Below are 17061 nucleotides of genomic sequence, written 5' to 3' on the forward strand. Positions count from 1 at the left end.
AGTTTGAGTGTCCTTCCAGGTCTGAAAGTAGACATAAAGGCTTGTCACTATTCTGTTTCCCCACATTTAAATAATTAGGACATTTTTTCCCCTGCATTTATAAAAAGAAAATAGCATTCTGTTTTCAACTCGCTAATTGATTTTATTTTATTTTTTACTGTGTTTGTGTTGTGATTCTGCGAAATAAACTGGGATGACAAAGAAATGTTTACATATTCATGTGTTTAATGCAGATTTCTGGTGCAAATCTGTTGCAAAAAAAAATAAAGGTGACCACACTGCTTTGTGAATTCCCTTCTCTCTGCAACAAATACTTGTAATTGTTCTGTAGTCACTTCATCCTTGCAGGCTGATTCACACACCTTTTGTGGTCAGATTGATGGGGTATTACCTTGAGAGGTTACCAGGGCAACAGAGAGACACAAAAGACAGACAAGGCATGGAGAATTCATCATACATGCGTCTTATTTGTGCACAGATAAAGGAAAACTCTACACAGACTGAAATGAAAACCTGGACCTTTTTGTGGATAATCAGCAGTGCAAGCAACTGCAACAACATTCAGCTGTCACATCATGTTAACCCAAATACTTCTGACATAAATCCTCTTTTTGACTTAAAAATGTTTGGATAAGACTCCAAATTAGTCTGTCATTTTTTTCAACACTTTGAACGAAAGTTATGAACGTTATATGTTATGACTCAAACATGATTATATGCTTGAGTCATGAGGAAGCAGAGGTCAAATACTTCATGCATGTACTTCATGAAACTTGAAATATAGGTGGGCATTCCTCTGACATTCTGCACTGCTACATGTATAAGAACAATCATTGTAAGGTAATTTGATCTGTTCAGCAAATTTACAGCAACAAGGCAATTCAAAGTGCTTCACATGAATTAGAGGAAATACAAACAAAATGACAAAAGAAAAACAAAAAGTGCTCAATAGTTTATAAACTAATATGAGTCTCTGGATAAACTAATAGAAAAGAGAAGTAAAAGTTTGTTCTAGTTCCTGCTCTGAGTTGAGTGAAAGCTAAATGTTACTAAACTGTATTATTATTCTTTTATTAAATCATAAGAAAACAAATTCAAATTGACCATATTAGGAACAGTAAGGAGGCATTTATTAATCTCAAACAACTATATTTTAATAATATGAATTAATATAAAGTTCTGTTACTTTCTGTGTTCATGGTGAACTGAACACAACAGACTTTGAATAAGTGAACTTATTATGAACATTGAAAAAAAAGACACCCATTTAGTCTAACAAAAACATAAATCACGTCTTGTTTAGGAGAAACGGCCTATTTAAAGCATGCTGGGTGTGTCTTGTCATGTCTGTGTAACATGATGATGATCTATCAGAGGAGTTCGCCGAGCCAATTACTGTAAACTCATATCACATTGATTCCACTGGACGGCTACTACTGCACATTGTACAATACAGTGGACACACTGCCCCCATCTGGCCAAACCTGTAAGTTCAAGTGTCTGATCCGTGGACTGAACTCTGGCTGCTGCTTTTCCAGTGTGATTCAGACTGGTGTAACACCAAAAACCCAAAATAAACCAAACCAAAACAAAACAAAACAAAACAAAACAAAACAAAACAAAACAAAACAAAACAAAACAAAACAAAACAAAACAAAGCAAAACAAAACAAAACAAGAAAAACTCATGTTACATCAGATGTAAGGCATTCACACAAAAGTAAACTCAATCCATTAATGACATGAGTCCAAAGAAATATTACTTCTCATAAAATGTGAGTCATGTGACTCATTCTGAAGAAATAATGTTTTAATAATGTTTTATCTGGTAATAGTTTCCTGCTGAGGCTGATAGTTGTGATTGGTCCATCTTTCCAGCAAGACATGAATATACCACGTTTTTCACCAGTTATTCAATATGTATTCAGTGTTGCTCCGTACTCTCCTAAATTCATAATTTTATGGCTGATCACTATAACTAAAATGGTTCTGTTAAAAATACATTAATTAATTTAAATTCAGTGCTAATTCACAAACAGTTCCTATTTATGTCCAACAATTTAAAATTCAGCTTTTTGAAGATTCCTTTTAGATCAGTCCAAGTTATTCCAGTACAGTTAAATCCAAATTTGAGGATCAGGGGTATTTTCTACAGGAAAGAAAAGATTACACAATGTAAAGGACAAGCAGCTCCACTGAAACACAGAAGCACTGGCCCAGCAGTACTTTCTATGAGGGAAAAAAAAAAACAGATGACAAGTTATAACGACATTAATGGCATCATGTGGTAAAGAAATTCACTGAAGCACAGAAGGCATTACTTTCAAATTCGAGAAAAACCAGTGTACAGAGTTAATGGGTCTAATTGATATTAATTGATTAATCAAGTGAAGAAATTCAGCTAAGTAAAGATATACAGAACCTGCAGTACTTTTCTTGTGAAAGAAGCACAAATATTAAATGTAATCAATTGCTACTTGTGTCCTTATTTAGGAAACAGACAAACACAGATCAGGTATTTTCTATGGGAAAGAAAAACAAACAACACAAAGTTATCGGAGGCTTTTGCTCCAGCAATTTCTTTATCCAAGAAAGAGATTCGGCTGAACGCAGAAGCTCTGATCCAGGAGCTGCGCTCAAAAGAAACAGTACTAATAGCTATTAATGGCTTTGTTCAGGAAAGAAACACCACTGAACACAGAAGCGCTCAGCTAAGAGTTATTTCTATGGGAAAAAAAGGCATATATAGATAAACAAAACTTTAGATATGACAAAAATAGACTCTAATGTACTTTGATTCCATGTTACTAGTTTGTGATGTTTTCAAATAAAACTGAATGACTTATGAAGTCGAAATGGTCAGGTTTTCGTTCAAAGACCAAAATTAACTAAATAATGGTTCAGAGTGAACCATATTACCCAGACGAATATGATCTGACCTAGAAAGTTTCACCATTTAGACCAGAAGCAACTCCTTCTCCTGGTTCAGTTGTCTCTTACTTATTTCTAGTTGTTTCCAAGGTACTGAGAAAAAAAAAAAGTCCTAACATATCTGACTTTCTCTTAGAGAGAAAAAAAACCCTTTCTCTCTAAGAGTCTCCAAGGCAACATTCACCACTTTATCTCCTGAACCATCACTCTAACACATTTTTCTTACTTTTAGAAGTCGTCTGATAATGAGACGTGAAAGATTCTTCTCAGGCATTTGTAAATATTCTCTCCTTCGCTGGTGTTGGCTTTTGAGCAGCTTGACTGGGCAGCCTCTCTGTGCTTTTTGCTTTTATGTTATTAAACACAAAGCCGGTTAATGTTTGCCCTAATGTTTAGCACACCCCATACTGTAAGTGCATTTGAATTGGAGCTGATTGTTTGTGTAGGAGGCGGTAATTATGTTTTGGTAAATGTAATGGCATGACTTAATTTCTGAGTGCTGCTGTTGTTTTGCATGTCCATATCTGTGGGTTGTTATTATTGGCAGTGGAGGCTCTCTGGGGCTTTTGCAGCGTCCTTTTGCTATTTCTGAGTGCGAACGTTGGAGTCTATTTTCAAGGCTGCCATGGAAACCATTGTATTTGTGGTGGCAGTGATTGGTGCTGCCGGCCGAGCAAGACTGTGCTATTTTTGTCGCAAGTCAGCACCTGATACACACACGCACACACGCACGCACACACACACACACACACGCACGCACGCANGGACTTTCCATTGACTTCCATTCATTTCTACAGCCTAAACCTTACCTTTACCCTTTTCCTAACCCTAACCATCACATACCTAACCCTAACCCTAACCAAAACTCAATTCATACCTTAGCCCTAAATCTGACCCCTGACCCAAAAACAGGATTTCCCCTTGTGGGGACCAGGTTGTGGAACATTTGGTCCCCACAACGTAGTATATGTCAGGAAAATCGTCCCCACAAGGTATCACACACACACACACACACACACACACCTGGATGCTGATGCTAACTTACAGTTTGACTCACACAATGCACTAAAATCACACTGCATAGCTACAGTGGGTTTTTTCTCTCAGACCTGGTGTTTCTGATGCATTGTGTGTGTTTCTAATTTTTTCTTAGTGTTACGAGACACTTGATGCATCTTCACCATGACAACAGCAAGTAGTAAGTGAGCGCTGCCTCTTTAACCTACACATCCATATGCAGTATGTTTTCTCATATTGTGAAGTTTCGTGGTTAAATCATCTGCAGGATTATGCACAATATGCTTCTTGTCAAGTCACAGTCAAACGTTAACTCTAATAGTGGAACTTGAAGGTTCTGAGAAACAATGATTTACTCCAGAATTGAGGTAAAGCTGCAAAAAAGTCAGTGTTATTTTTTTAAGTCATAAAAATTACATACACAATCGGTCAAAAGTGCTCAATTTTTCAAGTTTTTTTATTTTTTTTATTGAGAATTATGCAGTTTAATGTCTCATTGTAAGTACAAGTACAAATAAGCAATTGGTGTTAATAAAATAAATAACAGCACTGAAGCAAGATAAAAACTTGTATTATAAATATAGCAGAAACATTTTTAATGGAGTAAATTAAATATGCAAACAGTTTATGCTTCTGTGTATTGTCATAAATTTTACGTGGAAATGCAGACAAGGTTGTCCTAATTTGAATTATTTTATTACATTATACAGACAAATTTAAGAAAGTTTGTGTCAATTTTCATTATCTAAAATTCTCTGAATTTTTTAAAGTTGATATTAAATACCTCTATGTCTAAAAATGTTAAAAACACGCAGCGGCTGTCGTAGGGTGTCATAATGTTTTCACAGCTTTGAGCATCAAAATCAAAATGGCAGTCAACATGTTACACAATTTTTGAACCAGTAAGAATAATTCAATTGTTTTCTCCCTTGATTAAGATCGTGTTACACAGATTTGTTCAAATATTTTTCAATAATGTTGTGAAACTGAATTAAATTTTCACATACAGTGATCTCAAGTCATGCTGTCAGATCTCAGCTAATCTGTGTTTATGCAAACAGAAGACGTTCAGAAAGTGCTCTGCTGGAGGTAGGATACTGACTGCTCAACACCGCCCCACAGAATCACTTTGTTCCAAATTGTTTCAGACAATAAATAATTCCTTATGTAACTTAAAATCATCATATTCAGTCTATGAAAAATATTGGATCATATTCACCAAAGGTACAATAAATTAAAATTTGGTTTTTAACATTGAAAAAGGAGCAAGATGCGATTTTCAAGAGATGCAAATGTTTTGTTTATTTCTGTGGGGAACCTTGCAAATGCAAATGAGAAACATCCAGGACTCAGGAGCTTCATGCCCACTCCTTCTGTAGAGTAGTCTTATCCATAATAAGCCAGATTTCATTGTTCTCCACAGACAGAGCAATGAGATTAACCGTATGTGGAAAAAGATCATTGTGGCAACAACAGTCCCCGTTTGAGGACGGAGGAGGCTGAGATCTGTCCTAACCAACTCTTCTCTGTCTCTACAAACCTTTAGCACAAAGAAAGTTTCAACGTGTGAGATTAGTGCAAACAAAGTGGTAAAATAATCTGAAATGAGGAAAATAGGTACTTGAAACTGTAAAATGCAGTTTTTTATCATTATAATGGAGGCAACTGGGTCTTCCTGTTAAGAGCATCATCACCACTAATTGCGTTCAGTCTAGATTTAGTGAAATCTGGAAGAGTCGGCCATGTCTGATTGGCTGATCTTAAAACCAGTCAAGGACAATTGGTTATTATTTGCTGAGATTTGCAGTATTTGCTCCAACATAAGAAAAAAATAAATTCAATGAATCAAATACCAATTAAAAACTGATTGTGGTTAATTGGTATTTGTTCTGGTGTTTTTGCCAATGTCGTTGAGCGATTGTGTCTATATTTGTGGTTTTTGTATGTTTTTCACCTGGTTAGAAGGAAAATTGCCTTCTAGGACCAAAAATAAAGTAACATTGACACAGTTCCACTGTCAACACCTGGTTAGGACTTTTGGTTCATCACAGGCACAACCATCAAACAACAAGGATTATTCTTTGAACTTTAAACAAAGTTAAAATAATAAGATGCTAAAACATGCAATACTCAACTCCAGTTGAAATTCAAGCAGTTATGGGAGTCCCATGTTTTATGTTTACTCTGTAAGGAAGACTCAAAATTACAAACTGAATTTTCTGTCACTTAATAGAGCCCTCTATGGAAGAACTAGAACAATTAATGGGTGATTAATGCAGGAAAAAAACTTAAATGGCTCTAACAGCAATTCACATTTTGCATTACATCGGAAAAAATCTTGAAAGAATATTAGTTTTTTCTGGTTTTTATTTGTTTTTACTGAATATCTTACTTTTATGTATGAAATTGTATGAATGTTTGTTTTTTCATCTAAAAACAAACATGTTTAGATGAAAAAAATGTTTCATGTAAACATTTTTTGTGCGGTCATTTTTTTTTACAGTGCAACTTTCAGAAAAAGTGGAAATTTGGGAGAAATTACAAAATATGTTTTATGTTCTCTAAAGATCATATTCAATAACATCTAGACATAATCACAACAGAAACAGCAACAAACAACCCCCCTCTTTCCACAAACAGATAGTGGATATATTTAGATGTTTTCTGTTACTTTCACGTTTGCTTCATATTTTTGTATGTAAAATCTGCACATATGCTGCGGACACTAGGACCCAGCGGCGGCAGCAGCGTCCCTGGTCCTGCTCCTCGCAGCCTCCTGCTCCATCTCTGCGGTCACTGTGTGTGAGCGGAGGGGGAGAGCAGAGAGAGGGAGCTGGTGTCTTCTCTGCCAGCATTTGCATCAGCTGCGTTTCAGAAGAATCCCGGCTGCCACAGCCGTGCGGTCATCCAGGGAGCGGGACGCTCAGGGCAGATGAAGGGATGGGAAAAGAGGCTGCTGTACTCCATGGGAAGTGCCTCAGCAGTGTTCAGAAGGTACAGTGATTGATTTCCAGTATGAAGCTCAGCAGTGGGAGCAAAATCATTCCCATCCTCAAAGACAGCAGCAGCAGCAGCAGCAGCAGCAGCAGCAGACAGCGGCATCAGGGAAATATTCAGGTTCAGGTACACAGTGCTCTCTTTCCTGCTCTGTTCCCATCACTGTCTCTGATTCTCCACATATTCTCCTGCATGTTTCCTCCCTTTCCCGTCTAATCTGCAACAGATGCATCTTCATTAATCGTAACGTGACGTTTAAAGATGTTTAAAATCGTGTTGGCCTCCTTTTCCTACGTTGTTCTCCAAACAATAACGACTGACATACAAATGAGTGAGCGGGTGAGACCGGACCACATCAGGTACCAGGGCTCAGCTGAACTGGGAGTAGCTCTGTGTGTGATGTGCAGACGATGCTCTGGGAGGACAGTGAATCAGAGCTTAAGGCTGGATTTCTCTACCCAGATTTGCTCAACTGGCATCACAGGCAGGACACAGAGAATCCCTGCATCCTCGTCAGATGTAGGATGAACCAGCAGAGCAGCAGTAAAACATGTATGTGTTGACGTCTGTCCAAACATCATGCGAAACTGAGACTGAATTTAGTTGGTAAGTGGCCGACATCCTATTCTGGTGAGCATGCACCAAGAGAATCATTAGCATATTTAGACCTACATGCTGTTCTGGGGCTTCTGCAAATCAGAGGCTGTATTTCATTGTAAGAGGTCGTAAATATGAGGTTTAAGTTACACAACAAGAGCAGGATGTGGTGGAAGGATTGCCTGTTCGGTGGCAGGATTAGTTTTGGTGAATTAGCCTGCATTCATGCATTCAGAGGATGTATGCTTGGAAACCGAGGACATCACCTTCTGCTGTTCAGTCACTCTGGATTCATCAGATTGTTTTTCCATAATGTTTTCTAAAGTGCTTTATTTGTTTTCAACATATTTGCACCTACACTTTATTGGGCTCAGAATATTCTTCTCTTTGTTGCTAAAAATGGGCTAAAAGTTTTTCCATATAAGCTCTGGAAAAAGTATTGATGTGTCTTGAAGTTTGTTAGATTACAAACCCAAATTGTCATGTATTTTATTGTATTTGATGTGATTAGACTAACTCAAAAGAAAGCGTTACTAGGAAATAAATGGAAACCTATGCAAGTTTTTAAAATTCTTAAAGAAATACATGAACAAATGGGACATGCATAGTACTTAGACCCTTTACTCTGATGCCACCAAATAAAACCCAGTGCAACCACGAGCCTTCAAAGATGAAGAGGCTGTGTGTGAGTTAATCTAAATCCAGCTTAGACAGCAAACAGGTCAGGGATAAAGTTCAGAAAAAGTTCAAGACTTTGAACATCTCCTAAAGAAACAATTCAGTTTTCAATGTTAGAAGAGTTAAAAAGCAGGTATCCTCCTTGTAGAGAAGTAGAAGATATGTGGAAGAGACATATGCCAGAATGACCTACTCCAAGTCCAGACCTGAATCCTATTGAGGAACTTTGGCAAGACTTAGAAATTGCTGTTCACAGCCCATTTAATTTGACCGATGCTAAGCAATACAAAGAATACTGGGTGATCAGATTTGAGTCTGTATGTGCAAAACCAAAAGAGACAAACCTCAAAAGAGTCAAAAGCTAATTGATTAGCTGGATAAAAAATGCACACCACACTAAAAAGAAAACCTGAGAATCATGTGTTCTGCTTCCAACTCATAATTATGCTCTAACTTGTGTTGGTACATCTTATAAGCTTTCAATAAGAAACAATGTGTTGTTGCAGCTGTGGAAAGGTTTGAAGAATACATTTGCAAAGATGAGAAATCAACAAAACTAACTTATAGGTAACTTTGCAGCAAGATGTAGGAGCTTGTTTTAATTAAATCATTCTTTAATATTTATAAAAATATATATTAGTTCCACTGGTGGATTATTTCACTTATAACAAGACAATTTTCCTATTTTATAAGTGAATTAATCTGCCAGTGGAAATAGTACTTTTTCATCAATATTAAAGAATTATTGAATTAAAACAAGCTCTTATATCTTGCTAAAAAATTACTTGTAAGTTACTTTTGCCTTCTTTCAAGTGAACTAATATTAGTTTAGTTAGATTCAGTTAGATTTTGTGTTTTTACAGTTCTGCAAAAGTGGTAAAAAATTATTTCATTGATCAGCGATTGAATACATAAATGACGCATTCAAACTTTGACTCACTCTTTCGCCTTTCTTCTTCTTCTGTTTTCATGTTAGCGCGGGATGTGACTGAAGACTCGGTGAACCTTCTGACAATCCCAGCATCGCCCTCTGGACCTACAAGACAACATTTGACCTAATTTTCAACCCTCGTACTTTCTGACCGCGCTCCCTGGCTTTGAAGGATGGGTGATGGGCCTGTGACTGACCCCGCCCGCCTGCCCCGTCCTACCCTTCAATGGAGCCGACGTGGAACTCCTCCCACACGACTCCGCAGCCCGTCTCCAACGTGTCCGCCCTGTCGCTGCCCGAAGGCTGGGCTCTGTCCCAGGCGCTAGCCCTGCTAGCAATGCTGCTCATGGATCTGCTGGCTGTGGTGGGCAACGTGGCTGTCATGGCAGTCATCGCCAAGGCCCCGCAGCTCCACAAGTTTGCCTTCGTCTTCCACCTGTGCGTGGTGGACCTCCTGGCAGCCCTGGTGCTGATGCCGCTTGGCATGCTCTCGAACCGGGCCTTCTTTGGCGAGGCCTTGTGCCGGAGCTACGTCTTTCTTAGCGTGTTCCTAGTCAGTGCTGCCATTCTCTCCATCTCCGTCATAAACGTGGAGCGGTACTACTACATCATACACCCCATGCGCTACGAGGTGAAGATGACTGTCGGTCTGGTGGCTTCGGTGCTGGTGGGGATCTGGGTCAAAGCTCTGACCATGTCTGCTCTGCCGCTGCTCGCCTGGTTCCTGCAAGGCGGAAGAACTCCTCTTCTGGAGAGCGGCGGAGGGGGTGGAGGGGCCATCCCGCCTCCCCCCGCCTCTCAGGGTCACAGGCGCTGCTCCCTCCACTGGACTGGAGGAGGCTCAAACCGCTTAGCCTTCATGGTCCTTTTCACTCTGGTGTACTTCCTCTGCCCACTGTTGGTTATCCTCGTCGTCTACTGCAACATGTTCAAAGTGGCTCGGGTGGCCGCCATGCACCACGGGCCACTTCCTACTTGGATGGACACGCCGCGACGGCAGCGGTCAGAGTCGCTTAGCAGCAGGTCCACCATGGTCACCAGTTCAGGGACGGGGACTGGCACCGACAGAGCCACGCCACACCGACCCTTCGGGGGAGGAAAGGCTGCCGCCGTGTTGGCGGCTGTAGGTGGGCAGTTTCTGTGCTGCTGGCTGCCCTACTTCACTTTCCACCTGTACTCAGCTCTGGCTGCCAGTCCACCCGCCGCGCTGGCCTCTCTGGAAGAGGTGGTGACCTGGATCGGCTACTTCTGCTTCACCTCCAACCCCTTCTTCTACGGCTGCCTGAACAGACAGATCCGCGAGGAGCTCGGCAAGCATCTCCCTTGCCTGTTTCGCAGATCTGGGGTCGAAATGGAGGACAGACTGCCGAGCCGTGACGGGTCCATAGAGGAGAACTTTCTTCAGTTTCTTCAAGGCACTGCCTGCAACCTGGACCCTCAAAACTCTCGCAGCACTTCCAGCCCGAAGGGGGGAGAGGCCTGCTGCCCTGTTACTCAGTGCCAACCCACTGAGATAGCACAACCCATTCCTATTGATTTCCGCATCCCTGGGCAGATTGCCGAGGAGACTTCAGAGTTTATTGAGATCGAACAGGCAAAAAACAACCACATATATACAGACAATTAGGCTTTATGTTGCAAGCAAGCAAAGATGGAGAGAGTTTCAGAAAATTCCCTCTTTTTTCACTTTTGTTGAAAGATGTGACTCGGTTTGACCCTTTAGGTTTTCACTATATTTTTCAGCTCATAGTGACAAACTTATGGTGCCTCGCAAAAGTATAAATACCAATTGAGCTTTTTCACATTTTTTTACATTGCAACTGAAACGTCTGTGTATTATTTATGCTTCAAAGTGATTTATGAAGTGGAAAGAAAATGTATATAGATTTACAAGTTTTTATAAACTTAAAAGGATATATAAGTTTTTACAAATACAAAACTGAAAAGAGTCCACATGTATCCCTTTACTATCCTCCTTTACCCTCAATTAAATTGCCTTAAGATGTCACCTAATTAAACCAAAGCAAATATTATCCCCATGTATAAATTGATCTTTGAATAAATCTAATTGATCTTGAGAGACGAGAGAACAAACAGCATCATGCAGACCAAGGAACACAGCAGAAAGGCCAGGAATAAAATTGTGGAGAAGTTGAATGCAGGTTAGAGAACAATAATCTTTTAGTACCTCATGGTGCACAGTTCAATCAGTCATCCACAAATAGAATATGAGTAGCAAACCTACCAAGATGGCCGCCCACCTGAACCAATGGTTAGCAATTTTTATAAAAAGATTTTGCTTAGAAAATCAAAAGCAACATCATTCTTTTGAAGCGAAATAGCTTGTTTTCATAATACACGCTATAGGAAATTTCTTTATGTTTTTAAACAAATTGCAAACTGCAAAACAATTGAAACTGAGAGTTTTACCTTTCAGCAAGATATCTACTCTAAACAATCGGAAAGTTTAGGGTAAAAATGTTGTGGCTTAAATTACAGCATGTTTAAGCATAGTCAAAGTCCAGGCCTAATCTGAATGTGTCTAAAACTGGACAAACAGTGAAAAGACTCAAGGTTAAAAAAGCACCAACTTAGAGAAGCTAAAAACTACGTATTGTTTTCCATCCACTTCACAATTATGCTCTACTTTCTGTCGGTCTGTCACATAAAAATCCAGTAAAATACAGAACATTTAGTTGTAATTTGACAATTTGTGAAAAAGTTTCAAAAGGTATCAATATTTCTGCAAGAGATTGTAAAGGATTGTATTTCAAACTGTTCCTTGTGAAAAGGGAAATTTCTATAAAAGTGCTGAATTTGAAGAACTTTGGCTTTAAACACAAACACTCAGCTCAGAACAATAATAAAGGAAACCTTGAGAATTCACACTGAAAGAACCCTTTAAAAATTTGAAGTCATAAATTGTAACAGTATTCAGAAATCTAGTTACATGAAGGGAACAAAATGGCGCTTTAAGTTGCAAATGTTTAGGAAATTCCTCTGTAATTTTAGGGGATCATATATAAGGTCTATGATACGAATACAACATTTTGAAGTCTACTTGGTCTAAAAAAAAGTTGGTTTGGTGAATTTCTATGAAAATTAGAACAAGACAGCAATAAAATAAAGTGTATATTAGGTAATTTGGCTTTCATCTGTTAATTGAAAATGCCAGTCCCCAAATCAAGCCTGGTGGTTTAATATTTAATGGAAGTGGTGCAGAAACTACAGCTTCCTTTCTTTAAATAAGACCTTCTTTCATTTTTTTCTAAGAAATCAGGTGAGATTTAAAGCGGCTCCATTTAGATTAAAAAAACATCATCAGGGTTATTGAAACTCTCTGCCGTTTATTAAGCAGGATATTTGGGTGTAGCTTTTTAAACAGTATTGTGTGAGAGCACTGCATTACATCCAAATAGGGTTCTGTTTCTTTTGTTGCTTTATGTAATAAACCGTGTTTATTTTTTGTATATGTTTATGTTGTGCGCGCCACTCAGTGAGTGGAGTTTTTTTTATATTGTGAATCTCAGCTTTTGACATTAAACTAAAGATAAGCAAGACAATATTTTTTGTTTTCCTAACAAGTAAGCAGAACTTGTTGCTATGTTTTTGCTTGTGGACATTTTTCAGTAAAACCTTTACTTTGGCAACCCGTATCACAGAGCATCTGCTTTTTGAAGGTTCACTAGGAATAAGGGTCTTAAAGTTTCTGGCCTTGACAATGAATTCAGCTGGTATTTTATAGCTGTTAAGGATGAAATATGTGGACATGACTGTCAGAAATAATCTTTCTTACATGGAAACAGGGTTTACATAGTATTTTCTCAAGGGTTGTTTTAGTGATAATGCCAGTCAAAAATAAAACACTTGTTAAGCTTGATGCTTTCTTTTCATCATGACTAAATAATATCCCAAACTGTGAATGATGTGTTATAGGGTTCGCTTTTGTTCAGAGATCAATTTTATGCTGTGACAACAACAACAACAACAAAAAAGAGTAACTTCTACTGTTCTGCATCAATATGAATGTGTTCAGGGGAAAAGGCCAAACCTTGGGTGGAAGAAAGTGTTGTAATAAAGACTTTATATGTTTGTAAAACATTTTGGATCCACTCTCAACTTATGTGAGTCATTTATTTTTGCAGAGCTGTTCTAATAGCCTTTGTTTTTGAGCCATTCAAACCATTTAATTGTTCTGCTACATCACCCAAGTACATTAGTCAGAGTCTATGTGTTTATTTCATATTGACTTAGACTTTAGACACATCACATTTGACAATTTACATAATATTAAGTAGAAAAAGAGAGAAATAAACAGTAAGAAACCAAACTTACATGCAATTTTGACGTTAGCATCAGCTGTGTTGCCAAAGCTAATGCTAACATTGAAGTTTTAAGTTTTTAAATCCTTTTGAAGAAGCTGACATGGAAACTGTTTTCCTGACAACCACAGGTAAAGTACACTGTTCATTAATAATACCTGGCTCGCACTTAAAAACATTAGCTAGAGGAAAACCTATCTTTAGCAATCTTTGCTAATCTAGCAGCAGCTAAAGGTTAAACATCTAAAAGTGTTTTGGTCTATTTGTTACTATAAACACTGTTAATGTTAGAGTTTCCATTGTTAAGCATTAAATATAGAAACTATTATGTTTGATTTATATTTTTGTAATTTAAATAGTAAACATTAATAACCTCCAAAGTTATTTTTTATAGTGTAGAGTCCCATTGGCTTTCCACTGTTCCATGTTTTTCCCTGACGTCCTAAAGCCTTAGAAATTTATTTGCAATCCATTTTAGGCTGGTAGATGTTGAACATTGCTTTCCTTTTGATTCTTTAGGGTTTTGTTACTTTTATGAACTTTTCCATACTTCATGTTATCAGATCGGTTCTATTTAAGGAATATCTTTATTTCACAGGTCAGGCGGTGATCAGATGTGGATGCAGCTCATACAATTAATTTGAGTTTACCAAAAAAAAAAAAAAAAAAAAAGTTAATTCCAGTTAACTCTTAATTATTAGCATTACTTTTTGAAATTTGGTCAGGTTATTTTCCCTTAATAGTTATTCGAAAGTTGCTGTTTAGAAACACTCAAGGCGCTAAAATTTGAAGCATTTCAGAACGACAAAGCAGCAAAATAACATCAATCTGTTACGGGGGCAGGGCGATGCTATATTTACATTCCCGACTTGGTTGTGCACCCCTTAATCTCTGGGCTTCACATAGATATCCCAGAGAAGAGGGACCTGGCGGGAGGACTCAGTTCAAACAATTTGACCTTAAGGTAACATTTAAACTCGAAAGGGCAACGCAGTGCTGTGACCTTCATCAGAAAAAAGTGGATAAAAAAATGTGGAGATGCTCGGCCTAATCAAATCAATCGTGCCACTGTCTCGTTTGGAAGATGCTGATGCGTGACAGGCCTCACACCTCAGTGATGGACCTCAGTCAAACCGCCCCCAGCTTCAGCAGGCTCTGCCATCCCCATGGCAATTATTACCTAGTGACATTTCTCAGCACTGTGGTGGGTGGGAGGAGGAGCCTGCTCCGTCGGGAGCCTAGAAAGACTCACTTTGGCATGACTTTTTAAAACATAGAGAGGAAAAACTGCGGCTTTTACTTTATGATGTTGTCACATTTTGAGGAGCACTTCTCTAAAGTCTTTTTGAGATAAGATTTTAAAAAAAAACTGACATGTTTGGGAGAATTATTTTGAATATTTCTGCTGTACAGCTCTGGAAAAACTTGAGAGGCCATTGCACTGAACCCCATTGAAAACCTCCTGGTTATTCCACCATATTGATCTCTGAACTCTTCCTGAGTTAAAACATTAGTGTCGTTGTTGTTGTTTATAAATGAATATGAATGTTACTTTGCATTACTTTAGGTCTGAAAGCACTGCATCTTTTTTGTTATTTTGACAATTTCTCATTTTCTGCAATAAATACAAAATTTTTGCTTGTAACTTCAGAGCCATGTTCTCAGTAGTTCATAGAATAAAATAACAAAGATCATTTTACTTAAATGTATACCTATAAAAAGTAAAATCAGTGAAACTAATAATTTTAAATGGTCTCTTAATTTTTTTTTCCAGAACTGTACATAAACATAAACATAATTTATGCATCTTATTTATGGTGGGATTTTAGGATATCACCTAAATTCTTGTGTATGACATAAAACCTAACATCATCCTTCATTTCTTCATAATTTTCATCCAAACTATTAAACTTTCTTGCCTTTTTTGTACTTTTTCACAGGATTTTTTATGCTTTTTTGATCAGTCTAAGACAAATGTTTTTTTTTGTTTTTTTTATACAGCCACTTTTAACTCGCCTTATGAATCATTTATGTTCACAAAAGACTGTTATGCTCAAGTGTTGGGACTTAAACTGAAAGACAAAAGGCAAAGAACCAATTTTTAATTGGATTCTTTGAATCTTTGTTACCAAAGAAACAATTTGTTGCTGTTACTTTTATTGAGAAATATCAAAGAAAAAACAGTTTGACAAACTGAAAATTGTATCTCAGCTTCAACAAAGTGATTCCTAAGGAGCTGTTAGCTGAAAACTTGGCCTGCAGCTCAGATAAATGATCATATTTGTCTTTGCTAAAGATTTTTTATTGTCTCAAGAAATCAGTCAATCAAGTTTAGCACATTTCAGCAGGTGGTTTACATAAAAAAACAGAAAATTACAAAGTCATGAAATCACTTTCAGATGATTTTTATCGATGGATCTCGCTGTGGTTCCCTGGAGTCACAAAACCTTTCAAAAAGCTTCCTGACCCTTTATACACTGATACATGTCAATGTTTTTAATCTGTTTTGATTTTTTTTTTCAAGATTCGAGATCGGGGATAATGTGTTTTCTGAAATTAATTTATTTCTTCCATTTGTTTTATTTTTTAGGTCTGACACATTGTTGTCTGTTTGTGCACTTTTCTCTTTTCTGTTAGCCCAAACAGAAATAAAGGTTTTCATGGTAAAAGTAAAAAATAAAAATAAAATCTTGAGAGGAAATGTGCTGAGGGCTAAGAAGAATGTTGAAAATGATTTCTGAAAGCCACAAAAAAGTATGACTAAAAAACTCCAAAGGATTGCAAAAAATACTCCTTGAAAGAAAATACAATTAAAAACAAAAATAGGACTGTCTACTAGGTTTAATGCAACTAAAACTAATATCTGGCTTGGTGCATTTAAACCCTATGAACTCTAAATATGATCAGTTTTAATGATTGATTGTTTTGTGGCTTCAGAGAAACACAGCCATGGAGCCAAGTCACTGTCTGCTGATCAACACAGTTTGAAGAGGCTGAACAAACATATCAGAGGTAGATTTGAAACAGAACAGCCACATCTTTGCAGTTCCTAACAAGCATGAATGCAGAAGAAAAAAAAAATCTCTGAAACACAAAACACCTTCTACATCTTTTTACAGAGAGGAAAAAGAAAGAATATCAATAAATTAGACTTTTAGAAAAGCTGGAAATCAGCTTTTTTAAGTTGTGGGGTTGATTATTGTATAACAGAAAATGTGTTTTTCTTTTTTTGTCCTACCATCACAAATGTAAACGTGTCTAGTTCACTTTACTGGGATTTTAACTGGAGCTGTGTGTTTTGGTCAGGTGAAACTAAACTGAACCTTTCTGCAACAAACCCTCCAGTATAGGGCTGGTTTGAAACCTTGTGCCCAGTGTTAAACATGGTGGAGGATCTGTGATGCTGTGGGCCTGTTTCTCTTCTAAAGACCCTGTGAACCTTTTCTTGAGCCTTTTCAGTTTTTAAATTAGTCATAACATTTAAACAAATGAAGACACAATGTGGAGTGCTGTGGTGGCACAGCACTCTAAAAAGTGTGTTTGGCTGTAGTTCATCTTATGGACTTATTTACATTAATTTAACTTAATT

General features: G+C 37.6%; 1 protein-coding gene across 2 annotated transcripts; it reads left to right on the forward strand.

Annotated features, from left to right (window-relative positions):
• The first annotated feature begins 6709 nt into the window (after positions 1-6709).
• LOC103150681 (probable G-protein coupled receptor 61) lies at positions 6710-13251 on the forward strand. 2 transcript variants are annotated; one of them, XM_016680877.1, is made up of 3 exons: positions 6710-7070; positions 7407-7550; positions 9196-13251. In XM_016680877.1, exon 3 carries the CDS (start codon positions 9377-9379, stop codon positions 10775-10777), a length of 1401 nt encoding a protein of 466 aa, XP_016536363.1. In that variant the 5' UTR covers positions 6710-7070; positions 7407-7550; positions 9196-9376; the 3' UTR covers positions 10778-13251. The 2 variants fall into 2 exon arrangements, with proteins under 2 accessions (XP_016536363.1, XP_007570444.1); XM_007570382.2 differs by lacking the exon at positions 7407-7550.
• The last annotated feature ends 3810 nt before the right edge of the window (positions 13252-17061 follow it).

Source organism: Poecilia formosa, unplaced genomic scaffold, assembly GCF_000485575.1.
Source record: "Poecilia formosa unplaced genomic scaffold, Poecilia_formosa-5.1.2 Scaffold260, whole genome shotgun sequence".
NCBI classification, from domain to species: Eukaryota; Metazoa; Chordata; class Actinopteri; order Cyprinodontiformes; family Poeciliidae; genus Poecilia; species Poecilia formosa.

Coding starts and splice junctions, on each gene's coding strand:
- LOC103150681 (XM_016680877.1), top strand. CDS start 9,377: ATGGAGCCGACGTGGAACTCCTCCCACACGACTCCGCAGCCCGTCTCC.